The 27,568-nt window shown below is 35.5% G+C and overlaps 1 protein-coding gene across 13 annotated transcripts in view; it reads left to right on the top strand.

Moving 5' to 3' along the window:
- Positions 1 to 27,568, top strand: part of EXOC6 (exocyst complex component 6) — a 214,284-nt gene that overhangs the window by 125,699 nt on the left and 61,017 nt on the right. For all 13 annotated transcript variants that reach the window (XM_031652172.1, XM_031652176.1, XM_031652175.1 and 10 more), the window contains 2 exons: positions 431 to 610; positions 23,729 to 23,870. In XM_031652172.1, the coding sequence (XP_031508032.1) occupies positions 431 to 610; positions 23,729 to 23,870 (322 nt within the window). The remainder of the gene's footprint in view (positions 1 to 430; positions 611 to 23,728; positions 23,871 to 27,568) is intronic.

Below are 27,568 nucleotides of genomic sequence, written 5' to 3'. Positions count from 1 at the left end.
TAAACTCAAAGCACTGGCATATATTCCATTTCTTCTGTGATAGTCCAATTGAATTGTTCTCAGTGAATCGGGGTTAGAAAGAGGTCGTCTTCTGTGTTCTTGGCAACTTCTGTTTTTCCACTTCTGTTTCTTCTAAGGGTCCTCTTAGAGTTTTAAGAACAAGTCAGGAATTAATATCTCATAAAGTATTCTATCACATAAAGACACAAAAAGGTGATAGATTGGAAAGGAACTAAGAAAAGATGTGATATCCAGTCAAATAAATAGAGTACTGCCGGAAAACAACAACAACAACAACAGTTTTCCTGGACTTTGAATAAATGACTAAAATATTTAACCAAAGGTAAATGTAAAATAATATCTAGAATTGTAAGAACACTTGTTTTATTATCTGTTTCTTATCTTTTGTTGTTATTTTGTCCCTTGTCAGGATGCTCGACATGCAGCAGAAGGAGAAATATATACCAAACTGAATCAAAAAATTGATGAATTTGTTCAGCTTGCTGATTATGACTGGACAATGTCTGAGCCAGATGGAAGAGCTAGTGGTTATTTAATGGACCTTATAAATTTTTTGAGAAGCATCTTTCAAGTGTTTACTCATTTGCCTGTAAGTATAAAAAATTTCAAAAATTGTTTTATGTTTGCTTACTAAAAAGTATATTTTAGAATTTAGTTTGAGGTTTACTTACTTAAGCCAACTTCCTGGAGTGCATGTTTCTTTTTCCATTATTATAAATCCATTTGCAAGGAATTATAACTTAGCCAAATTGCTTGAAATTTTGATTTATTTTATTTTTAACCAAAATAACTGTAACTCTGTTTCCACCAAAGCCAAGGCAAAACCCTGAAACTGACAATACAGACTTAAATAGAAATAATCTCTAATAGAAATAATTTTCGTAGAGTCAACATAATTAATGACTTTTCCAGTTAGAAAGGACCAAGAAATTACTGGCTGTTTTTGAGCCAAGAGAATAAAAGCAAAACTGAAGCATTGTTCTATCCTGGCACGTAGTCATAGCACATCTACATTTTGGACAGTTGGTTGATGAAACGTAAAAAAAAAAAGATACAGCAAGGACATTTGGGTATAAAGAAGCTGAAATGTTGGATTCTTCAGATGAGGACTGCAAAGACTAAAAATATGGTGGGATGAACATACTCTTGTTAGGTATATCCAGAAATAATAAAACTGTTAAAACATGAATGCAATAGTTTTATACAAAAAATATTGGAAGACATTTTATCAACCTTTTAATCTTGTGATACGATATAGCTGAACACAAGAATAAAGTGTTTAACCCATTTATGCTGGAGGTTGCAAATTATTTTGTGTGAAAAATCAGACCTTGGAGATGACTTTGAGCAGTGTGATATAAATAACTTCCACCAGCTTAGCGTTCCAATAATGGAATGCTAGGCTTAAATGGGTTAATCTGGAACCTACACAGCTGCCCCCAGCCACCCTCTCTCTGCTTGGAATCAGGGGGGGGGGAAAGGTAATTTTCCTCATCCTTTAGTCTTTCCCCATCAGAAACTGCTTCAGAGAACCAATTGGCGAAGTTAAGGGAAGGTGTTGCTAAGAAAAATTAATGGAAGACTATTTTAAAGAGATCGTCATCATGGATCTGGGCCAGAGAATTTTAGAAGCTTACCCAGGGATGATACTGTATTCCCAAATGCTGTCTTTGAACTGAAAAAGGCAATCTGTAAATACAGTTAATTTTTATATCAATGAATTTTTATAGAAGTGTTTTTTATATAGTTTATACTAAATAATTGTTAAATTAATTTGAATTCACCTTGTCAGTGTAAATCTCCATGCTTCTAACCAAAAGCAATCCCCAAGAACAAACACATGCACAAGCTTGCTCACACACACACACACACACACACACACACACACAGTTTTATGTTTTAATATCTGTGTCATGTATTGCTTTGAGGTGATGGGTAGGAATTTTGTACATAAATGGAATAGGATTAAGAGATATTATATGTTAGATATGTTTGGGGTAAATGTCTCACCTTCCAAGGTCACCTTCTAGGCTGACATCCTAGAGGAAATCCTGCTTTTTCATAAGACATATTCTGGTGACATTGAGAGAAATAGACTCCTGATCTAACTAGATCACTCATCTATCTATTATGACATTTTGTATGACTTTAACTGAGTCTTCATATGCCATTTTGGACTTTTATGTCATCTAACATAGATTTTTCTATAAAGGAAATAAAGTTTTATACAATGTAGACCAATAAATTCAACTATAAATACAAGGCATAACCATATAAAAAGAAAATAATAGTTTACATCTAAGAAAAAAGAAAAGTGGACTGGGTGCATTGGCTCACACCTGTAATCCCAGCACTTTGGGAAGCCAAGATGGGAGGACCGCTTGAGCCTGGGAGTTCGAGACTAGTCTGTGCAACATGGTGAAACCCAATGTCTACAGAAAATACAAAAATTAACTGGGCATGGTGGCGTGTACCTTTACTCTTGGCTACTTGGGATGCTGTAATCATGCTACTGTGCTCCAGCTTGGATGACAGAGTGAGACCTGTCTCAAAAAAAAAAAAAGAGAAAAATGGTCCTAAAAACAGTATATTGTTATTCAAGAATGAACTAAAAGCATAATCTTCAAGCAAAAATAGTAAATTATTGACTATGGTAAATTTTAGAATCAATAGAGTCATTATATTGTGGCTTTGTTTATTTTCTGAAATCCTGAAATTGTATTAAAAATTCAACTGGATTATTTTAAGCAAAGAGAAGAGGCAGAGGCATTAAATCTATTATTTTTCTAGATGAAGTATGGCATTACGTTAAGCTACCATTTTTATTTGAATGTTTTAAGTTGAAAATGATTTCTTGGTTTAAGGTTATTCTTGGACCCAAATAGGGTGAAGGGCCAATTCTGGACTTCTTTATCCCTCAAAGAAGCTTCAGACAAAGCTTATCACATTTAACCGCAAATCAGTCTGCTTAAGCAGAACAAGCCATCCTACTTACAGACGTGAGTTAAGTAGTGGTTCTGGTTTGGGCCCCATGCCCTGTCTTTGGTTTTGGTAGTGTTCAGGAACAATGGAGTATGTTAGAGTCAATGGAAGCTGAGAAACTAAGGGCCACTCTATCAAATAGTGCAAATATTGGCCAATAGTGCAAAAATTTGGAGATTTTCTGGGATAGAGGTGACTCTCTCACCCCCTAACCCTGAAAGTTACCTAAGATTGAACACTTTTAGCTTAAAAGCTCCACCCTTAGTTTCACTGAGTATTTAGTTTCTGTCAGTCCCCTGCCAAAAGGACTCCCCTCCCCTCCGGTGAAGTCTTGCTCTGTCGCCCAGGCTGGAGTGCAATGGTGCAATCTTGGCTCACTGCAGCCCCCACCTTGAGGTTCAAGTGATTCTCCTGCCTCAGCCTCCCAAGTATCTGGGACTACAGATGCGGGCCACCATGCCTGGCCAATCTGAATGTTTTCTTAGTCAAAGATTGTCATGATGTGCAATTGATGACCACCATTGCCCAGTGAAAAGTTCCATTTGTTCCAGAAAAGTTATGATCTATCCAATGAAATTTTGTTCTCTGCTCACGGGACACGAGAACAGTACAGATTAATAGATAAAGATGGTTTTGATGAAGTCTAGGGAAAGTACTCTGTCATTTTCACAGACTGCGGTACCAGTGGAAACCTGTAGGATTTGGAAAACCACAATAACCCGAATAATGTTCACTTTAAACACCTCTTATCTCCAAGGTTAGATGAGTGAGAGAATTGATTACTTCCCTTACGGGCTGTGGTGACTCACATCGGTAATCCCAACACTTTGGGAGGCCGAGGCAGGAAGGTCTCTTGAGCCCAGGAGTTGGAGAACAGCCTGGGCAATATAGTGAACCTCGTCTCTACAAAAAATTAAAAGATTAGCCTATTGGGAGGCTAAGGCAGGACTGCTTGAGCCCAGGAGGTGGAAGCTTCAGTGAGCCAAGATCATGCCACTGCACTCCAGCCTGGGCAGCAGAGGGAGACCCTGTTTCAAAAAAAAAAAAAAAAAAAAAATTCCCCTCACCTTGCCTCCAGATTAAAATACCGATTCATCTGCATTTTTCTGTGCTCTAGCTGAGAAGGCAGACTCTCTTCTGGCTACAGGAATTAACAGCAAGCTAAATAGTATTGATAGAAATAACAAATATTTTCCCGTTACCCAAAATGTTAAGCTTCTCTGCTAAATATATTATCTTCAATTAGAATAATAAAAGGGCAAACTCCCGTGAGGAATGTTTATCTTTTATTATTTCTAGAGGTCTGAGTGCTTGACAATGTGCATAGATGGGCTGTAGAGTTAGAAATACTTATATTTGAACTTTAGGTTTGTAATTTACTTGCTATGGGATCCTGGCAAGTTGCTCAATCTCTCTGAGCCTCTTCCCTTCTGCAAAATGAGCATAATCCATTTTTCCCATAGGACTGTCATAAAATGAATGAAAATAGTATGTAGAAAAGTTGTCTGGTAGGGTACTTGGCAAAAAGTGGGTACTGTTAATAAATGTTAGTTTGGTCTTTTATTCTCCTTTCTTCCCTTGTTACAATTTTAAAATCCTTTATAGTATTAGTTTCATTGTGTAATGACACTTTTTTTACTTTTTTTCTTGTATTTATGCCTGTGTTTTAAACTTGATGTTAGGTTTCATCCTTATGACTTTGCATTATACAGCCATTTGAAAATGTTCTTTATTATGAAAGGCATTCATTGTAAGGCATATTTGAATCATTATTATAGCTTGAGTTGCAGTGCTTACAGTTGCTAACAGTCAGATACTAGCTAATGCCAATGAGGTCTGATTAATATGTAAGTACAATTTTATCTCTAAATTAGTACCCTTGGAAATCATGCCAATTTTCAATATTTTAAATGTGTAAGTTTCTCTTCTTTCTAATAATTTTTTTCTGACAATTAGAAAATATAGCCAAGTATAGAGAAGGGGACAAAAATCACCTTTATCTTGTTAAAAGATCATCATTGTTTTAACTGGGCATGGTGGCGGGCACCTGTAATTCCAGCTACTTGGGAGGCTGAGGCAGGAGAATTGCTTGAAGCTGGGAGGCAGAGGTTGCAGTGAGCCTAGATCGCGCCATTGCACTCCAGCCTGGGCGACAGAGCAAGACTCCGTCTTACAAAATAAAAATAAAAATCATCACTGTTAACATTTTGGCAAGTATTCTTCAGGTTCTCTTTTTCTATGCATTTATGACACTATTCTAAAGTGAATTTATAAACAAGCTTTGTTTTTTAAACAAGATTTTATATTAGCTAGAAAATTTAAACCAGAAGAATTTTAAAAAACATTAAACATTCATTCATCACTGACATGAATATAAGTAGAATAAGTTGTTGAGCAGCTTGGACATATCTTGTTGTTCTTCATGACTGCCAAATGCAACTCAGTAACGTTTTACTGTGAACTTACTGCCTAACCACCCAGTACTGGTCTGTTTCTGGAAATAACAACTAACATTTTCTTCCTTTATAAATGTTAATTGTGTATTCATTTTAATGAGGATAGTTTATTGATTTACCATCCATTGGGGAGACATGTAAATGACAATGAGTTTTTAAAATGTCTTCACATGTGTTCATCACTAAAGGTACCCAATTTATCTGAATATTTATACTAACAAATGGTTGTCTTTTATGTTAGAAGTAAATAGAAGATCTGGAATGATCATTTTGTTCATATTTCTTCCTTTCTGGAAACTCTTCATTGTTTTGTCTTTAACTATAATGTAATCTTCTTTGCTTAATTTTGCTACTACTCTAGGGATATTAAATTAGTAAATACATCTGGTTCTAGTTTGAATTTTAAATATCAAAGCATTTATTCCCAGAAAGATATCTTTTCCTTTGCCTTCAAATATGCTTAACTTTTGATTTTCTGCATTAATGGAAGTGGTATGATGGACAATTTTTAAAAAAAACATGATCGGCTGGGCACGGTGGCTCACGCCTGTAATCCCAACACTTTGGGAGGCCAAGTTGGGCAGATCAGGAGATCAGGAGTTCGAGACCAGCCTGACCAACATGGTGAAACCCCGTCTGTACTAAAAATATAAAAATTAGCTGGGCATGGTGGCACATGCCTATAATCCCAGCTACTCAGGAGGCTGAGGCAGGAGAATCACTTGAACCTCGGAGGCAGAGGTTGCAGTGAGCCAAGATTACACCACTGCACTCCAGCCTGGGTGACAGAGCGAGACTCTGTCTCAAAACAAACAAACAAACAAAAAAACAGACATGATCTTTGGTAATAATACGAATTTACTGTTGGCATATGGTTTTCTAATTACGTGGTAATTTGGGGTATTTTTCAAGAAAATCTCACATCAGATATTAGATGCCTAAAAAGCTGTCCATTAAAAAAAATCTTTAACAGGATTATTCCTCTGAATATCTTTTACTCTGAGATTAGAAATGCCTTCCTACTAATAGTAAATGGCCTCAAGATCATGTTGGGAAATATATATTCCAAGATCCAATTGTGCACACTTCTTTCCAGCTGTGCCTTCAGTGGCATCACATTGGTAGCCATGGTAGGAGTGGTTAGACCATTCTTTTTATAAAAGGGTACAAATTAAGGCTTTTTCCCCAGAGAATCATTGTTACATATTTACTAGCACACCACTAAATAAAGCATAACATTTAAAATCATGCTGTCAGAGAAAAATTGTTTAGTTTTTATTAACTCAAGAAATCAAGCACAGTATATGCTCAATAATAAGATTTAAAAATATTATAGTAGGAACTTCTTTCAAGATGGGGAAATGTACAAGTGTTACTCGATTTAAACAGCATCTACTTATCCATCTGTCCCTTTTAAGGTGTTTCTCTTTTCAGGTATTTCCTTTGAAGAGTTTTTTTCCTTGGTTTAATTGTTTGCTTTGGGCTGTAGTGTTTTACTGACGTGCCAATTTAGTATCCTTTGTAAATTATTTTCCCAGTAAACGTATCTGATGTTACTAAATTTTTAATTTGCATTTTTAGTTTCCATTAACGATTTTAGAACATAATATGCTTTCTTTAATTGAGAAACAAATATGTGCTCCAGAACAAATAAAGGTACATTATTTGGATAGAAATGGATAGTACCTAACTTTTAAAATCATTCTCTCCTTAAGAATTCTTTCTGAGAATTCAGCACTATCTTGAAATTTTTGAGATTTGGGTTTTAGGCCTGATTCTTCCGATTAACTGCAGTTGTGAAAGCAGACAAATTATTTAGCCTCTGGATTAATTTGCTAATGTCTATTTTATTTCATAAAGCTAAAAATAAAGGTCGTTCTGTTTTGCTTTCATTCCAGTTAATATACATAAATGGTGTGATAAGTAGTCCAAAAGAGTTTGGAATGGAAAATAGCTCCTCTCCTTTCCCTTTCCCCACTTCCACTCCCAGTCTTCTAGACTGCTATTTTTCACTATTTGGTTTTATTTCTTCTGGTGGTTATCTTAATAAAAAACAGGGAATATCTAGTGATCCTGTGAAGTACAAAAGTACACGTAGCAACCTTTCCTTTCCCCTTTTTTAAACTATTGATTGTTACATTTTAAAATTTCTTCTATTTCTTTCTTCTTCTTCTCCTCCTTTTTGTTGAGACAGAGTCTCCTGTGTTGCCCAGGCTGTAGTGTATTGGCGTGAGGGATCTCGGCTCACTGCAATTTCCTCCTTCTGGGTTCAAGTTATTCTTGAGCTCCAGCCTCCTGAGTAGCTGGAATTACAGGCATGAGCCACCACGCCCTACTAATTTTTGTATGTTTAGTAGAGACGGGGTTTCGCTGTTTTGGCCAGGCTGGTCTTGAACTCCTGGTGTCAAGTGATCCACCCACATTGGCCTCCCAAAGTGATAGGATTACAGGCACGAGCCACTGCGCCAAGCCTATTTGTTTATATAAAATAGTTATACTGTACTTCTATTTCTGGTTCTCTCTACTTTAATCAGTATCTTAATTCCCTTCTATTTGAAATAAAGGAGTTAGCCTCCCTCTCCTTTGCTCCATCAGTTCTTCCATCTGTTCTCTTCTGATAGCTATACTATTATTTTTATCTTATTCAGGGTATTAGTATGTACATTCTATTTGACAACCACAATCAAATCTATCCTTTCTCCTAGGCTGGCTTTCCAAGCTAAACACCAGTAAACAGTACTGGTGTTTGTTATGATTATGCTCATATTGTTCCCTTTACACAAAGCATAGTATGCTTGGATTTTTTTTATTTTCCTTTCATTTTTGGATCTAGTATCCAAGTTCTGGGCACTTGAAGGAGAATAATTCTAGCATCATGACCAAATAGATTTTTTTAAATTATACTCCATTATTTAATGAAATTATACACATTTTAGTTGGCTTAATATTTAAAACATAATTTTTTTCCTTTTTGATAAGTGAATATTGTACCTTCATCATATTGAGTGTTCCGATTTCCTTTCCTTCCATTGTGTGAAATTGTCTTCTTTCCAGGAGGCCTCTTTTAAGAGGTATTTGTCCCTAACCTGTACCAGTTGCTGTCTAGAATTGGGGCATAGCTGTTACCCTGGGACTTTCGTTCCTTGCTGTCCTGTGTTAGGAACTGTTTCTTGGAATCCCAGGCTTCTTGTTTTTTTTTGTTTTTGTTTTTGTTTTAATTACTTTACCAGTCAGTTTTGCTGAATTCCCATAAAACTTCAGTAACTTTAATAACTTTCCCACAAAAGGAAAGTATACTATTTAAGTCCTTGCATATTAGAAAATGTCTTCTGTCTTCATGCTTGATTGATAGTTTGGCTGATTATATAATTATAGGTTGATTAGCTTTTTCTCTGATGACTTTCATTGCATTTCTCCATTGTCTTCTGGCATACAGGTTTTAGTATCTATTTTAAAATTTGAATTCTTCAGCCTGGGCAACATGGTGAAACTCTGTCTCTATAAAAATTACAAAAAGTCAACCGGGTGTGGTGGCACACATCTATAGTCCCAGCTACTTGGGAGGTTAAGGTGGGAGGATCACTTGAGCCCAGGAAGTCTAGGCTGCAGTGAGCCGTGATTGCACCACTACACTCCAGCCTGGGCAACAGAGCAATACCTAGTCTCAAAAAAAAAAAAAAAAAAAAAACCAACAACAAAAAACAAAACAAAACAAAAACGCTGAATTCTAAGAAACATGAGAATGTATTCCCTTCTTCTCCCTCTTCCTCCTTTTGCCCCATCCCCCTCTGCTCTCCTATGCTCCCCTTTACTTCTCCCTACAACAGGAGCCTCAGCTCTCTCCAAAATATTCTTTCATTAGGGAAATTGCCTGTGCTCTCTGACTCTCTGGCCCTCTGGGTGGGGGATCATTGGTACAATTGTTTCAGAAATCTTCAGTAATTTTCCATTTTCCATCCCATTTCTCATTTTTATCCTCTTTGATACCTGCAGCTCTGGACTTCTAATGCATAGCTGGCTCCAAACTCTACTGTACTACTTCTTTGTTAGCATATAATGGGCAGTGGCTTTCTGTTCTCTGTTTCATCTGCTTTCTGTCTTGTAGAAAGCACCCCTTGATGAATTCCCACCTACACCTTCATTTTTTCTGCTGTTGAAAACACTTTATTCTTTTTTGCAGTTCTATGCTTTTTATTTTACTTGTATCTCAGGATGGATGAGAAGCAAACACATTAACTTAGTCTACCATCTTGATTCTGAACAACTTGTTTCCTTCTCCTAGAAGATTGGATCATCTCTTAAAGTCCCTGTATATAATATTGTATGTTTCTAAGCATCATTCTTTCAGACAAATGTGACGTTTCAATCCAAATGTTGATTTATTTATTGTGACACCTCATGTCCTCTTTTAGCTCCGTACTTTTCTGCCCTTTATTTTTTGGTTCACACTTTTTTCTAAGTATATGGGTTCAGATGGTCTTTTACATGATTGAAAACTATAAAGGAAAAAGGTAATAGTCAACAGTACAATCATGGCTTTAATAACCCTTTATTTTATGTGACACTGAAAAGAATTGAAAAATACAAGGATTGAGGTTTTTAAATTATGGTGTAGGCAGCTTTGAATACATTTATGTGTTTTCCCTATCAAATGAAAATATAACCATATATTGTGTATATATATCCTTAAAAATTGGATTTTCTTATTTGAATGTTAATTTTTAAAAATTTATAATGGCATTGAATAATGTTGATGTGATTTATTGAATTTAATTCATGCAAAAATGATATATTGTGAACTATGATACTTTCATTATCACATCCTGTGACATATATAGTAGTTATATGTTGAATGTTGTTGACAGACTTTTATTGACTAGGTTACTAAATTTTATCTGAATTTCACGTTAACTTTGTGGCCTTTATATCTCCTAAGACATCTTTATATACACTTTGAAAGATTATGGAAAATATAGTTGAATAAAATAATATGATGGTGGGATAATTTTGCTAATGCAAATAAGATTTATTCGAAGTTAATCTAGAAAAAAGTTAGTGTTTATCTAGGGTCTAGTCCAGTCTTCCAGAAGCGTTCTTTGTCTGGTTAACACAACTGCTGTCTCACTGCCTACTAGGGTTAATTAGGTTGACCAGCCTGGCTAGTGAGTATCTGCTTCCTCCGTTTCTGCTTGTGGTTTCTCCTTTACTCGTTGTGTATTTGGTGAAGAGGGCAGCTTCCGATATGGAGGGGGACCTTCAGTCTAGGCGATACCAGAAGTTCAACTTCCACTAATACATAAATTCTGAGTTTCATTGACCTAATATAATAAAGTTAAATCCATATGTCTGGGTAAATATCTTTTAAAAAAAGTACTTAAATACCATATATTTTATTATTAAAATTTGAAAAGTAAATTAGGTAATTAACAAAATTAAATAGACTTTAAGGATATTTTAATTAATTCTTGTTATTTTACAGAATTAATGTTTAATCCTTAATGTTTTTAAGGAATAAGCCAGTACTTTATAATTAGTACAGAACTACAACAGGGGCATATATGTATTTAAATTGAGACCAGTGATTCAGTTTTTACTTTGGCTTGCTATTCACTCCTTGAGGGAGACAAAACATTTAAATAATTAGCTGTAAAATAATTTAGTGTGCTATCTTTCCTTGAGTAATTTATTTAAGCTACATTAGCAGATTATGTGAAGAAGCAGATTTATCCTAAACATCTTCAGAATCATATATTCTCTATAATTTTGTCGTTTGTGAAGAAATTGACATTTCTTTCTGTATTAAAATCATCTGCGGGAAGAGCTTCTTGTTAAATATTTAGATTCCAGTGCTTGGCCTTAGACCTAACTGAACTAAAATTTTTGAAGCTTAAGAAGTTGCATTTTTTGCTTAATGTTTGAGAATCACTGCTGTATAGTACAGAACCTTGTCAAAGAACTGATGTGTTCTAAATTTACTTATTCAGTAGACATAACTGCTAAAGCTCTTGGTATAATTCTGACTAGACAACTTGATGAGAGAGACAAAAGTTTGGAGGAGGATTTGTCTGATAAGTATGGATGTAAAAACGCATGCCTAAATCTTCAAAATAAAAAATGATGGTCACATTTATGTGATAGATGAATGCCTCTAAATTAGCAGCACACACAGAATGAACTTGCTTGTTTTAGAGTATATTCCCTTTTGCTGCTTTAAACACTGATTCTGCTGTTACTAGAATACATTTTCTTTTTTTATTTGATTGCCTTGTGACTCCTTTCTCAGACTAACAACAGTGATCACGCAGCCATGTTGGTAAGTAGATACAAACTAAAGCTAGCATGTAAATTAGAAAATAATGAACTTCCTGCAGGCTTATTTTTCTCTGCTTAGGTATTTAAATTAAAGGCTAATTACTTTGGCAACATCCTTGTTTTGTGGAAACCTAAATTTGAAGGTAATATTAGTTGTTTGTGAAACAGTCAAGATTCTCTGAGACTAGTTTGTAAAAGCACTGTGCTCACCTCAAATGCATCTTAATATTAAGGTGCATTTGGAAACTTCTCTGTGGTCTTTCCTCATCTGTAAAATGAGGTATATGACAACATATACCCTACAGATTTTTGTGAGGTTAAATTAAATAGTATACCCAAAATGTTTAGAAAAGTGCTTGGCATATAATAAATACTCAGAAAATATTAGTTGTTATCGTTACTTGTTTCAAAGATGGTTTATGCTTTTCCTGAATGCTTTTTCTCTACCACCTTGATCCCAAACTGCACTCGTAGAAGTCTAACCCAGTGCATGACCCAGTGTGATTCATGACCCAGTGCAGGTATTTCTTTCTCACCCCAGCCCAGTATTGCTCTTCTGAAATGCCTTAACTCTTACCTTTTTTATGGCTTTATCATATTTTGCTTTTTTTCCATATTTGTTTGTCTTTTTCACCTTGTGAGCTCTTGACAGAATAAGAACTAACAATTATTCTTTGAATGTATAAATATTGAAAATTCTTCTTAGGGAAAAACAAAATGTTATCTAGCATTTGAAATGTAAATGTTCCTAACCTATATCTTCTTCTTTCTGTTCTTATTCCTGTTACTGAAGTTCAAGTTTTGATTATTGTAATTGTCTTCTAATTGGTCTCTACCAACAGAGTCTCCTTACTTCAGTCCATCCTATATACCAGTGCTAGATTATTCTTTCTGAAGCACAGTCTAATTTTATTTCCCTATTCAGAAATATTAGGGATTCTTGATTATCTATTGAATTAAGTAGAAATTCCACAGGCTAGCAAAAAGAAAATGATCTCAGCCTCTTTCCACATATATTTCTGAGGCTGAACATGGTGGCTCATGCCTGTAATCCCAACACATTGGGAGGCTGAGGTGGGTGGATCACTTGTGGCCAGGAGTTCAAGATCACTGGCTGACATGATGAAACCCCATCTCTACAAAAAATACACACACACACACACACACACATTTCTGACCATTACTAAACATGTGCATCCAAACTGGCATATTCATTGTGTCTTGGATCTATCTTCGATTTTCTGCCTTAGCTTTATTTATAACTGTAAAAATCCTGGATCTCTTCCCAAAGACATTCTAATGCCACCTCTTTCACAAAGCCTTTGCTGATTCCACTTGACTACATGTGGATACTTTGTCTTGCTTTTATGGCCCTGTTTATATGTTATACTACTGCTGTTTGTAGACTTGCCTTCTTTTCCTTATTGTAGAACTTACACCTCTTATGTCAGGAACTACATCTATTCATCTTTATATATTCAGTAGCACTTAACACAGTGTCTTACACAAAGTAGTTGCTTTATAAGTGCTTTTTAAGTAAACATGAAAGAAATAGTGAAGAAATGGACAGCATGAAGGTCATTTTCTTGTCTGTATAAAGAATATAAAAGTTATACTGCCTGAAAATCAGTTTTCATATTGAAATTTGTCAAATAGAGAATACTTTCTAGTTTTGAAGTGAAGGTGCAATCTATTATTCTCAGGCAGAAACTTGGAAAGTATCTATATAATAGTTATTTAGTAAAGATGATATCAGTACTGATTAGAAATATTCATATGTATCCTTTACTCATTTCTTGTACACCTCCATGAAGGAAAAATACAGTAACTAAAACCACAACTCTCTAGACTCAACTGTAAATTTAGTAGTGATTAAAACAAAAGACCCTTTAGCAGCAGAATAACTGTTGCAAATTCCCAATGTTAGGGAGAAATACTTTGTCCTATTGAAGACACAAGCCTTTAGGCTTTCATTTGCCCTTTTTACTCAATATAATAATCATTGAGTACTTATTAAGCTTTCTAACAGATTTCCTGCTGATGAACCATGTAATTCAACATACAGAAGTGATATTCAGAAGTAAAACTGACCATGCCATCCAAAAACTCAAATTGTTATTGTCAATTTAAGGAGGCAGGGGCAGATTTTGGGATCAGTTTTAGATAAATTTGCATTAGAGATTTTGAAAGTTTGGCACTTGAACATCCAGTATTTTCAAAAAGTTCTTTATGTTGTAGTTATTTCTGTGGAAATGAAAGTGGTATTTCTATGACATATTTTGATATTCATTTTTATATTATATCCATTGTTAACGAGTTAATTCCAAGTATACAAAAATCATCATGAACAAAATATTGACAATCTAATATATCTCTGTATTGGAGAGAGTTAAAAAATACTTTGAGAGAAAATGTTTGAAAAAGTTGTAAATAGTCAAGGTCCACTCTTTGAAATATAATTTTTAGGCCAGGCATGGTGGCTCGTGCCTGTAATCTCAGCACTTTGTGAGGTCAAAGTGGGCGGATCACGAGGTCAGAAGATCGAGACCATCCTGGGTAACATGGTGAGACCCTGTCTCTACTAAAAATACAAAAAATTAAACAGGCGTGGTGGCAGGCACCTGTAGTCCCAGCTACTTGGGAGGCTGAGGCAGGAGAGTGGTGTGAACCTGGGAGGCGGAGCTCGCAGTGAGCCGAGATCGCGCCACTGCACTCCAGCCTGGGTGACAGAGCGAGACTCCATCTCAAAAATAAAAATAAAAAATAAAAAAATGAAATAGAATTTTTATTCTTATTAAGCTTTTTCTTAATGTTATAAAACAATTGATTTTCACTACTAGATGTTAATTTTTTAAATTCTTGCTTCTTAGTTGAAAATGAACATATTTATATTTGTAACTTTAATCCTTTTAGACATTTACTAAGTTGTCTGTTAGCCAAATGCTGACTAATCTTGGTGAGAAATTTAATTTCATAAATTGTAAGTCTTAAGTTTGTATATAGCATAGCATACTTAAATATTTTCCTGATGTCAAACATTGCAGAAAACAATATTTCAAATTGCTCTTGGTCAGGACTTAGTTGGAAGTAGTAGTAATGAAAGGGCTTTTAAAAGGAAACAACATGAAAGTTTTAGTAGGAAGCTGGTGGATTAGGAAAAAACTGCTAGACCTCACCTGTAAGTAACAGCTAAGATGAGTATAAATGGAAATAATTAAAATGGACTCTTCTTTGTCTATAGACTAAATATATGTGTATATATACTGTATTAGTGTACCTATGTACATATGCATATATATACACACATGTATATGTCTCTTATAACTTCACTCTTTAACAGAACTATAGATGAAATAGACTAAATCATTGGTCCAGGCTTTATGAGCAAAGTACCATCTTGAACAGGAAGATTCAGTACAAAAAACAAATGAAAGTGTAGCGTGTGGTGGTTTTACTACAAGATAACAATAGAGAATTCATGTTTATAAAGTTACTTGAGGACCAGCATGGTGGCTCATGCCTGTAATCCCAGCACTTTGGGAGGCCAAGGTGGGAGGATTGCTTGAGCCCAGGAGTTTGAGACCAGCCTGGGCAACATGGTGAGACCCTGTCTATACAAAAAAATAGAAATATTAGCCAGATGTGGTGGTGCACGCCTGTGGTCTCAGATACTGGGGAGACTGACATGAGAGGATTGCTGGAACCCAGGAGGTTGAGGCTGCAGTGAGCCACGTTTGTGCCACTGCACTCTAGCCTAAGTGATAGGGTAAGACCCCTGTCTAAGAAAAAAAAAAAAGAAAGAAAGAAACTTGACTTTTTGTAGATAGAAGTGACAGAGTTGTAGGAAGCCAACTGATACCTTCCCCCTTTAATCTGTTTTCCATGATAGAAAAAAATAGAAGATGCTTTGCACCCCTGGGTTAAGTGGGCAGAAGTTGAAATGGGGGAAGAAGAAAAGGGACTAAAAGGTGTGGGGAAAGATTGAGTTGAAATTACCTTTTATTGTGAGCAGAAAAAGACAGCAAAAAGAAGGCCAGATCTCTGAGGAGCAAGGAGATGGTAGAGCATGATGTTGGAGTTAGAAGTTTCTGGTGCAGGCCAAGAACTGGTGATGCCAAGGAGCCTCTATTTTTCTTTTTTTCTTCCCTCTATGGAGGGAACAGTAATAGAGAAAGGTCAGGGTGGAGCTAATGAGAGAAGTATAACAGTGTTGGTGCATTCATATTTACAAGGTATTTGCAAGTCAGGTAGAAATAACAGAAAACCAACAGGCCAAGATGCTGACATATACTTATAAATACGTATGCAAGATACTATAATGCGAAAAGTATAGAGATTAGACTTTACAGAGTTAAGGTCCCACCAAAGGAGCATATTCAGACTAATATTACATATAGGGAAGTAGTTCAGAAGGTGGGCAACAAACTTTTAATCATTTCCTCTTCTTTCACTCAGGAGACTTTAGGTGCTGTAGGAAAGCTGTCATGTTGTTTTATATCTTTCTGTCTCTTATGTAAGTCAGTGTGGTAGCTGGTAGTGTTGAGATTAAAAACCTCTTTCAATTCTTTGGAAGCAAGAGGGGAGCAATTGGCAAACGCCTAATGTAAATGTCTGTAGGATACATTATTCACTCTCAGAGTATTGTTAAATGCCATGTGCAAGGTTGTTTCTAGAAAAAAAAAAAAAAAAAACAAGAAGTAGTTTATGTTGATTGCCCCTTCCCACTTTTTATGGGTTTTGTTTTGTTTGAATATGTATCTTCCCTTCTCTTGATATATTCCCTTTACTTTTTAAAAATCCCATCCCAGGTATTCCATCAACTGGAAATGACTGTTAGTATTTACTGCAACCCCATTTCCACGATCTAAGGCTTGGGCTAGTGAAAATTCAGTAAACCCTTATCATTCAGGATGAGTAAACATCAAAACTTTGAGAATCCCCAAATTTGAAAATACTGCTATGCCGTATAATTACTTTCAGAAAATGCTATAAAATGCAATTGAAGCTGTAGATCTTAATGAGAGTTACTTCATTCACATTAACTAACAGAAGAAAGCAAAGCCACATTGTGGGAGGAAGGTTGAGACTTTGTTTTTATGAGTTTTAAAAAAAATTTTAAGTTCCAGGATACATGTGCAGGATGTGCAGGTTTGTTATATAAATAAACATGTGCCATGGTGGTTTACTGCCCCTGTCAACCCATCACCTAGGTATTAAGCCCAGCATGCATTATCTGTTTATCCCAATGCTCTCCCTCCCCCAACCCCGGGGAGGCTGAGACTTTGACTGCACTCAGTCTCTGAGTCATTTTTCCCCCATCATAACCCGTTTCACAGAACATGTTATTCAAATGTGTGCCTCAGCAAATGAAGTTCTACTTGTACTGGACTCTGAGAGTCAATATCAAGAATTGAAACCTAAATACAAATTCATGAGTGACAAAGGCCTACTTTGTGCTATCTTTTTATATATGGCTGTTTATAATAGTCTTCCACCTACGTGTATGAAAGAGGAGCCAGTTTGCTTGAGTGACATTTGTCCAGTTTACTAATTAATGATTATATGTAAACCACTTCTGTTGTCTAACCCGTTAATGATTCTGGAAACTTTTTTTTTCCCCCCAAGGCAGAGTCTGGCCAGGCGTGGTGGCTCACGCCTGTAATCCCAACACTTTGGGAGGCTAAGGTGGGCGGATTATGAGGTCAGGAGTTTGAGACCAGCCTGGCCAATATGGTGACACCCCATCCTACAAAAGAGGCCAAACATTAGCCGGGCATGGTGCCTCGGCGCCTGTGATCCCACAGCTGGGGTGGGGCGGAAGGGCCAGGACACCGGGAGGCTGGGAGCTTGCAGTGAGAGCTGAGATGGTGCCACTGCTCCAGCCTGGGTGGAAGTGGACTCCATCTCAAAAAAAAAAAAGTTAAGAGTGAGTTTAGCTTATTATCAATGGGACTGCCATGGCAGAAGCAGTGATACTTGTAGAAAGCTAAAAATTTGGATACTGCATGCCTTCTAAGGCCATGCTCAAAAGATTGTTTTTTTTTTTTTTTTTTTTAAAAAAAGATTGCCAAAGTTTGATGAGCCCTATGATTGGGATAGAGGAAGTTTTGAGGGAAATAAAAATATGCCATGTATTATGCAGTCCTGAGGTTGTCCCAGTTCAGGAAAAAATTTTTCAACTTTAAGATGATCATGTTCTATTTCTCTCTCTCTCTGTCTGTATATGTGTGTGTGTGTGTGTGTTTGTGTGTGTGTGTCTTAAGAGTAGACATTTCTGTTACTGTCTCATACCCTTGTGATTGGTAATTGTTGGAAGGAGAACAACCTGAGAGGGGAGAATGGGAATTTATAGTTGACTGTGGGATTGTGGTTAACTGATGTCCCAATTCATTCTTTCAGGGCTGGAAGTAGTTAGAGACAGACAGAAATAAGAGTATAAGAGGAATATAGAGTGTAAAGAGGTATTTGGGGGAATGTTGTGGCTGTTAAAATGAGTATATTTTGATAGATCTATGAATTTTAGAGCATAATTTCAAAAATTCGTCTTCAGGCGGGCAGATCACCTGAGGTCAGGAGTTCAAGACCAGCCTGGCCAACATGGTGAAACCCTGTCTCTACAAAAACACAAAAATTAGCTGGGCATGATGGCAGATGCCTGTAATCCCAGATACTCGGGAGGCTGAGGCAGGAGAATTGCATAAACCTGGGCGATGGAGGTTGCGGTGAGCCGAGATTGTGCCATTGCACTCCAGCCTAGGTGGAAGAGTGAGACTCTGTCTCAAAAAAAAAAAAAAAAAAAAAATTGTCTTCAAGGTAGTATTAATGTTATTTAAACTCGCTAAGGGAATTCATCTTGATATTTAAACCTTTATAACGTCTATTCTGTATTACTGAGAATCAGACATTTCAGTGTTATGTACAGTGTTCAGCCAGAAAATGAATTAAAACTGATCTTACTAGGTAGAGAAATTCTTATGCATTTGTGAAATAATCTTGGGGAAAGTTTCATATTCTATGTTTTAGGTATCTTTTTCCTGATTTCATAACAGTATTTACATTTGAACAAGATGTTTCATATAGTAAAACTCTAGATTAGTGATTCTTATATAAAATGGAAGAATAACAGATTTCTTGAATTAAAATACCTGTTTTTCAACTATACATCTTTTTTAATATTTCAATTAACTTTTTAATTTTTAATTTTAGTATTTCCATCTGATGAAATACCTCATTCTTTCAGTATTTTTTTTAAAAGGCTCTCTCCTAAAGAGAGAGTTACAATTTATAGCCTTTTAAAATACACATGCTGAAATGAAATTAAATTTATTAATTTATTAATTTATTAATTACTTCATTAATGAATTAAATAAAAATTTAATTCTTGAAACTACTTCCCTTGTTTTGCTTCTGAAAAAGACTATTTCATAGTCTCATAAGTGAAATTTATGTAGTAAATGATGATAGTGAGTTTGTATAAAATGACAATATTTTACTGTGTGAATTTAGATAACTTTAAAAAGCCATACAGAATCAGAATTAATGAATTCACTTATCAGTGTTAGGTATAATATCCAAATTGACCATGATTTTATTTCGATTTTCCTTTTTTCTTTGACAAGAGTTAGACTTTTTAAATAAAACTTTTTATCAATGTAAAGAATAATATAATGTACAATATATTTGAGTCTGTGTATTTTTTCCTTAAGTAAAAAAGTAGTTTATTGTACAAAGTTAACCTTTTGAGGGAATATAAATAAAGAAAAATGGACTCTCCTGGGTTCATTAAGGAAGAGTAGACCAATACAGAAAGAATGTGATTTCAAGAGCACATTTTAACATTAAATGTACTTGAGAGAATGAAAGCGGCATTGGAAAGTGCTTTCAAAAAATCACTGTTGAAATCAAACCTTTTTAAATAGATCTTTGAAATAAGAATATGGTGAGACACAAATGAAAACTTCAAATGAAAATTTAAATGGCCCAAATTAGTTTTTAAGTATTCTACATTTCTCTTACAATTATTTTAGAGTAGATCTATGAAAACATTACTTTGAAAACAAACCAGTTTTGAGCCATAATATAATAAACTATGTTGTGTTTTTACCTTGTTATTTTATGATATTTCACAGGAAACAGAGTATCTTTAGCCTAATCTATGATAGTAAATTATTTTGAAAATTTGTCTTGACATACAAACAGATGTGTTTTCTTAATTCCTTTTAAGCTGAGGGTTGGTGGTTTGTGGTTTATTGTTCCTGTGATTGGCATTAAAAGCCTTATTTCACAGCTTGCAGTGAAGGACTATTGGGTAAAGAGTGGCTGTGTTCCACAAACTAAATTCAAAAAATGTCAATCAAGGTCTCACATAGGTTACTTAGAGAATGAGTTTTCTTACTGATTTCACCAAATGTCGCCTCATGCTGTCTTTGATTGGCACAGCCTGGCAGGGAGGATGGATGAATCTGTCACCGGCTGGTTAATTGTGTTACTGGTCTCAGTCTGACATCAGGTCTTTGACTCTTAAGTGGCTCAATACAAAACAAATTAGCAGATTGTAGTCATATTTCTCATTCTATATGCTTTGACTTTGTTGAATGCAGTCCATAAATCATATTGACTGACACACAAGTAAATGATGAAAGCTGTTTTTGAGACATGAATCTAGAAAGCAGCACTGTGAAGGTGCCATGGAAGGATGCATATGGTTGACCCTTTGGGAATTTCCTAGGAGCCAAATGTCTCTTTACCACAATTGTTCTTAAAAGAAAAGCTTTTCGGTAATGCGAAAAGGATCTAATATGTCAGCAGATTCTCTTTTACAAGTTCCTTTGAAATATAAGAAGTTTGTCTAAGGGTTTTTCTCTCTTTGCAAGTTGTTTTCAGCCAAATGTTACAGCAGGGTAAAAAAGTAGTTACCTTTAAAAGCTTAGCAGGTGTTTTTACTTATTTATTGAACTTTGTAAAGAGAGGGAAAATGTTGGTAATAGTTGCAATTAATTTTTCAGATGAGGGCAGGAGAAATTTTGAGATGCTTGAAATTTATTAAATGTGCCGTGTTTTCTCAATCACTTCACTTAATTATTTTGGCTTTTTTTGTTACAATATTAAAAACTAGAGCATCTCTAATGAAAAGGGCTAGTTTTTAAAAGATCATTGTAAAAGTACTCAGACTATTTTTATTCTAGAAAATGATATATTATTAAAGGCATCAACAACAACAACAATAATAATATAATAATAGTGTTCAGAAGATTATACCAGAGTGTGCCAATGGCTATAGACATTAAAAATAAATTATCAAATATATTTTTGGGTGTGTAAATTTTTGGAGTGTTAACATTTCTATCTAAAAATATGTAGTAGATGAAGTTTAAGAATAGTTGTATGCATTTTATAGTTACAAAGTAAACATTTAAAAAATATTGTATAATCTTATGGAATATAACTTTTTAAAATTTTAAAGAATCTGAACCTTTGATATTATGAACTTAAATTTTGAGCTATTTATTTCATCTGAAGATTTATAAAATATAAATATTTTAATCTTCTATCTTTGAGAACAATAAGCCTGTATTTAATATGCCTCATCAAAAGAAATTCAATGTTAGGATTTTAGTATTACACATGATATTTAAATGAAGATTTTATTAAATATTTATTTAAATTTGTGTGGGTGTATGTATGTGTGTGTGTGTGTGTGTGGGTTTTTATTACTTATTTCCACCAGGTTTGTGGAATAGCCTGTGTCTACTCTTACCATCATTTTCAGCTCCAGTGCTATTGCTATGTAGTCGTTTGTAGCATCTGAACCCATGTTAAATTTTAAAGGTTTACATAAAACAATACCACTTATATTGTACAGTGTGTTTGCTTATGAAATGAATTTAATAGTAATTTTCTGGCAATTTATTAATCAACTTTTACAGTTAGTATATGATAGTGGCAGCATGTATGGGACATGGAGCTTATTTGATGGAGAAGCACATTAAACTAAAATGGCACTAGCTGTTCCATTGGGTCAAAGTGACATTTCCATTAAGTATTCTGAAGCCTATTACATTGTAATTAAATGACAGGCCATTGATTTCTCCTTTCTCTGCTTCCCCACTTCTCATTCATATTGATATTATTCTGCTTGGGGAATGGAGCTGCATGTCTCCCAGACTAATTCCTCTTGAGTTTGGGGGATCTTGAATCATGCTGGGTTTTGCATTGTTTGTTACATTCCTTTTTGGCAGTTCATCAGTATCTGTCAAATATATTGTTTGCATCAGCTTTTATCTCTTAAGTTTTTGATTGAGAAATTGACATTCCGTTTCAGATATGTAGTTTTTCACTGTGCATAGTGTCTAAATGCAAAAAACTCATTCAAAAAGTTGTTTCTTGTCTGACTTTTAATGTGTGATTTAACAAATGTTGTAATAAGCATCTTGAACAAGTATTTATGTTGTTTATTACCTTTCTCACAAGTCAATCCTATGTAAGATGTTTTTGTACTAATATATTGTAACATTTCTATTAGGGAGATTTTGGTCATGATTTTGTAGCTTTCTGGCCTTTGAGATAAGTAGGAAAAATATAATTATCAAATATGACTGGGTAAATATTTGTTAATGCAAATGAGGCAAAACATGGCATGTCTTCCAAAAGTAATTATTTCTAATGATATTCATAGATCTTTGAATCCTATCATAGTAGTCAGTCCATCACCAAATAACATAATTGTCAGTTGAAGGTAGCCATCCTAGGAGCAGTATTATATGGGAGAACTTTACCTAAAAGAGTTTTTATAATATTTTAAACTTCTAGTTGAAATGCAAAACCTGCTTAAAAAAATAATTTATCTTTGGGAGGCCAAGGTGGGCAGATCACAAGGTCAGGAGATCGAGACCATCCTGGCTAACACAGTGAAACCCCGTCTCTACTAAAAATACAAAAAATTAGCTGGGCGTGGTGGCAGGGACCTGTAGTCCCAGCTACTAGGGAGGCTGAGGCAGGAGAGTGGCGTGAACCCAGGGGACAGAGCTTGCAGTGAGCCGAGATTGCGCCAGCCTGGGTGACAGAGCAAGACTCTGTCTCAAAAAAATAAAAAATAAAAAAAAAATAAATTATACTAAAAGTGGTGTAGTTTTGTGAGTCAGCTGTATAATGCAGAGGCTAAACATTTAAAAAGGCTATTTTTAAGAAAACAATTTAGGCTATCAGTGAAAGTTCACGTAGAGTTTTAGGAGATTATTATAGTAGGAAATATTTTTTAATGATGTGTATTATACTGAAAGAAAACCACAAATATTCAACCGCATACTTCCAACCTACCAGATGATTTAAAAACTTAATTTCTAAAGCTAAATGCACATCTGTAGAAAATCTTGAAGCCATATTGTTAGACAAACCTTTTTCTTTCTGCCAGTGATTGAAGCTATGCTATAGACTAATGTTCTGATTAGAAGTAAGCACTTACGATTCGAAGGGTATTTGGAATTTTAGCTGTAATTTAAATAGCAATAATAGTAAGTTATACTGTTAACTTCCTTTATTCTGACTTGGTTAATTATGTAAAGGAGAGATTAAGGAGCATTATGTGGATAAAATGTTCTGTCAGTATGACTTATTTTATGTCATAAATGTCATTTTAATATGCATTTCTAAAGTGCTTTCAGTATTTGAAGAGATCTGAAATAACAGTTTTTAACTGGTGTTTTAATTTTCCTTTGCGCAATTAGAGCTTTAATGATATTTATATCCTGAGAAAGCCAAGTAAACTAAAAATATTCATGTTAATTTCTATAATATAAAGGCATAACCACTCAGAATACAGAAACAGGAAGGAAAGTAATCACCATTGTACCAAGCATAACCAACAAAAAGAATGCCAAGTGTGTGATTTTTCTGATCCTTTATGATGTATTTCTATGTTTATTTATTTGTTTGATTTTTGGTTTGATTGTTTTAAACAGGGGAAAGTTGCTCAGACAGCTTGCATGTCAGCCTGCCAGCATCTGTCAACATCCTTAATGCAGATGTTACTGGACAGTGAGTTAAAACAAATAAGCATGGGAGCTGTTCAGCAGTTTAACTTAGATGTCATACAGTGTGAATGTAAGTACTATATTGGTTTATTCTTATGTATTACTGGGAATCCATACTTAAATTATATGAAAAAAATGTATTCAGCAGGATAGTTCAGAAAGGAGGGAAAAGGCCTGGTTCAGCTAAACTTTTAGCAGCCTTAGGAGTAGGCTTCCTGAAACAGAAAGATAAAAATATCTCAGCTTCACATTTAGGGCCTCTAGAGAGAGGCACTGAAGTGGCATTCCAGATTGGGATATTTAAAAACATGACTCATTTTCCTTATTATTCCTTGTCTGGTCATTCTTGCCTTTTTCTAGGACTCTCCTAATGTTTGTCATAAGTGAATGAAATGATTCTGTCATTCTTACTTGCCCTGTAAGTAACTTTTTAGATACTTGCTAGAAGAATAACCCCAGGACCTTGCATTGCAAGTGAAGTATGCTATTTGGTTATTAGCCTTGTTATATGTGCTTTTGGATATGGGTTTTATCAACCCTCAAATTATAATTCTTTAAGTACAAGATATGAGTATATGTGAGCAGTTTTCAAGCAGTGCTTTCAAATAAGTAGTACACCAATTAAACAGTGAAAATCCCTGGTTGACAGTTCTATCAGGCACCACAGTTGATAAATTGAAAATCAGTGGGGCACAAGAAGGATTGTAAAATATTTGAGGAAAAATTTTCAATAATGTATTCTTTGTGAAAGACATTAAAAAATTAAATGTCAGCAGTTTGCAACTGAAGCAGAAATGACTCATTTTTTTCAACAGATAACAAATATTTGTGTGCCCACTGTGTATAAGGCATTGTGCTAGGAAAAACATCATTAATATTATAGAAAATTATTAGGCTCTTTGGACAAGATCAGTTGTCTGTTGTACACCACACACACACACACACACACACACACACACACACACTCTCCAAAGTTTCTAAGAACCTACCCATTTATTTTTTTTTTAAAAAAAGAAACATTTGTTTAGAAAGCAAAAGAAAATTTTTTTTCCTAGGGAAGAGATAGATTAATTTTCTTTTCCTAGAAAGCATTTTTTATTTTCTCTAATTAGAAAACTTTTATTATATTTCTTTCTCAAAGTAAAGCTATCGTTTGACAAATATTTATTTATTTATTTATTTATGTTTTAGGTTTTTGAGATAGAGTCTCACTCTGTCACCCAGGCTGAAGTGCAGTGGCACAGTCTCAGCTTACTGCAATCTCTGCCTTCTGGGTTCAAGCGATTCTTGTGCCTCAGCCTCCCAAGTAGCTGGGACTACAGGTGCATGCCAACACACCCGGCTAATTTTTATATTTTTAGTAGAGATGGGCTTTTACCCCGTTGGCCGGGCTGGTCTCAAACTCCTGGCCTCAAGTGATCTGCCCACCTTAGCCTCCCAAAGTGTTGGGATTACAGGTATGAGCTACCACCCCTGGCCTGTTTTTTATTTACAACAATATCCCAAAGAAACACTTTTTTTTTTTTTAAATTACAGATGAGGTATTGCTGTGTTGCCCAGACTGGTCTCAAACTCCTGGGCTCAAGTCTTCCTCCTGACTTGGCATCCCAAAGTGCTGGAATTACAGGCATGAGCTACTGTGCCTGGCCATTTTTATAAGTTTTTAAGCTGAAAGTAATTTTTATTCCCATTCCACAAATACTTTGAAACTGGTTTCTTAAATTTCTTTAAAAGTTGTCTTATGAGATCATTTCAGTATGACATTGTCTGTATAAATATCTTATATAAGCATTGCTCAAGACATTTTTGTGTTACAGTAGTCCCTCTTTTTTTTTTTTTTTTTTTTGAGGTGGAGTCTCGCTCTGTCGCCCAGGCTGGAGTGCAGTGGCGCGATCTCGGCTCACTGCAAGCTCCGCCTCCCGGGTTCCCGCCATTCTCCTGCCTCAGCCTCCCAAGTAGCTGGGACTACAGGCGCCGCCACCACGCCCGGCTAATTTTTTTGTATTTTTAGTAGAGATGGGGTTTCATTGTGTTAGCCAGGATGGTCTCGATCTCCTGACCTCGTGATCCACCCGTCTCGGCCTCCCAAAGTGCTGGGATTACAGGCTTGAGCCACCGCGCCCGGCCTACAGTAGTCCCTCTTATCCACAGTTTTGCTTTCTGCAGTTTTTGTTACCTCCTGTATAGTACATTAAGACATTTTGTGTGTGAGAGAGAAAGACACCACATTCACATAACTTTCATTACAGTATATTATATGTCCTCTATTTTATTATTTTTGTTGTTAATCTCTTATTCTTCCTAATTTTTTTTTTTTTTTTTTTTTTTTTTGAGACAGAGTCTGGCTGTGTCTCCCAGGCTGGGGTGCAGTGGCACAATCTCGGCTCACTGCAACTCTGTCTCCTGGGTTCCAGCAATTCTCCCGCCTCGGCCTCCTGAGTAGCTGAGACTACAGGCGCCCACCACCAGACCCAGCTAATTTTTTGTATTTTTAGTAGAGACAGGTTTTTAACATGTTGGCCAGGCTGGTCTCAAACTCCTGACCTCAGATGATCCACCTGCCTCAGCCTCCCAAAGTGCTGGGATTACAGGCATGAGCCACTGTGCCCGGCCCTGTGCCTAATTTTTAAATTAAGCTTTATCATAGGTATATATGTATGTATGTGAAAAAAACATAATTAATATAGGGTTCATTACTATCTGCAGTTTCAGGCATCCATTGGGGGTCTTGGAACATATCCCCCATGGGTAAGATGGGATTACTGTATTACATCTTTAGTATGGCTTCAAAATAACTAGACAATTGAACTACCTTTGTTGGCATTTGATGTGTCTTCTAAATTAAATTTATTGCTCAAAGATGGAAATTACTGTTTGATTAGACAAGTTCAGTTGTCTAAATCTTCCCTCTATTCTCTTACCTCCCTCTGAAGGGCTAGCCTATTGATATTTAGAGAAATGTCCAAACACCCTGGAATCTTTGCCTCGGTATCCTGCCATAGGATAGTTTCCACTTTCAGGTACTCCTTTGGGCAGAGTTACTAGAGGCTCCTTTTAAAACACTGATGTTTTCTTTAAGAGCTAGTCTCTTGGAAAAGACCAAGAAAGGTCCTGAGTATGAGCTATAACTCAAGGAAGCCTGGGGCCATTTGCAAGAGGGGTAAACCCTAGCCTGATGGGGGCTAAGGTCCTGGCACTGTAGATATGAAAAGGAAGAGACCAGGACTCCAAAGACAAACCATAGAAGACAGCTTGGATTCCTTTAAGATTTTGCCTATGGTTGGTTCTACTTCCTAATACTTCTGTATTACCTTAATCATTACTTCTTAATAGAGTGACATGCATTTACTACTCATGGGACAAAAGAAATGGATTAAAAATGTTTGTGTTTATTTCACTGTCTCTGGTGTTCTCTTTTCCAAAAGACATCTTTTTACTTAAGTAGCATAGCATGGATAAAGAAGTCTTTCTGGTGCAAAAGAACCATCCACCCCTCAACTTCTGACTTTCAGTGATTGATACATAAATCATTTTTAAAATGAAACTTAACTTTCTCTAATAAATATGTTAAAAGAATTTTAAAAATAAGTTTTCATCTTAAGTTTTTTTGTTTAAATCTGGAGAAAAGTAGTTCTTTAAAAATAGAAAACTTATTCTCAATTTTAATGTAGTATGTATGCTTTCTGCATATTGGGGCAGGGAAGGGAGAAGAAAGAGAGACAAGAAGAAAAATCTGGCTAGGTAGTAGGAAGGCTAAAGTGCCTGGTA

Source organism: Papio anubis, chromosome 11 (genome assembly GCF_008728515.1).
Source record: "Papio anubis isolate 15944 chromosome 11, Panubis1.0, whole genome shotgun sequence".
NCBI classification, from domain to species: Eukaryota; Metazoa; Chordata; class Mammalia; order Primates; family Cercopithecidae; genus Papio; species Papio anubis.
This window is presented reverse-complemented; position numbering and strand designations above follow the sequence as displayed.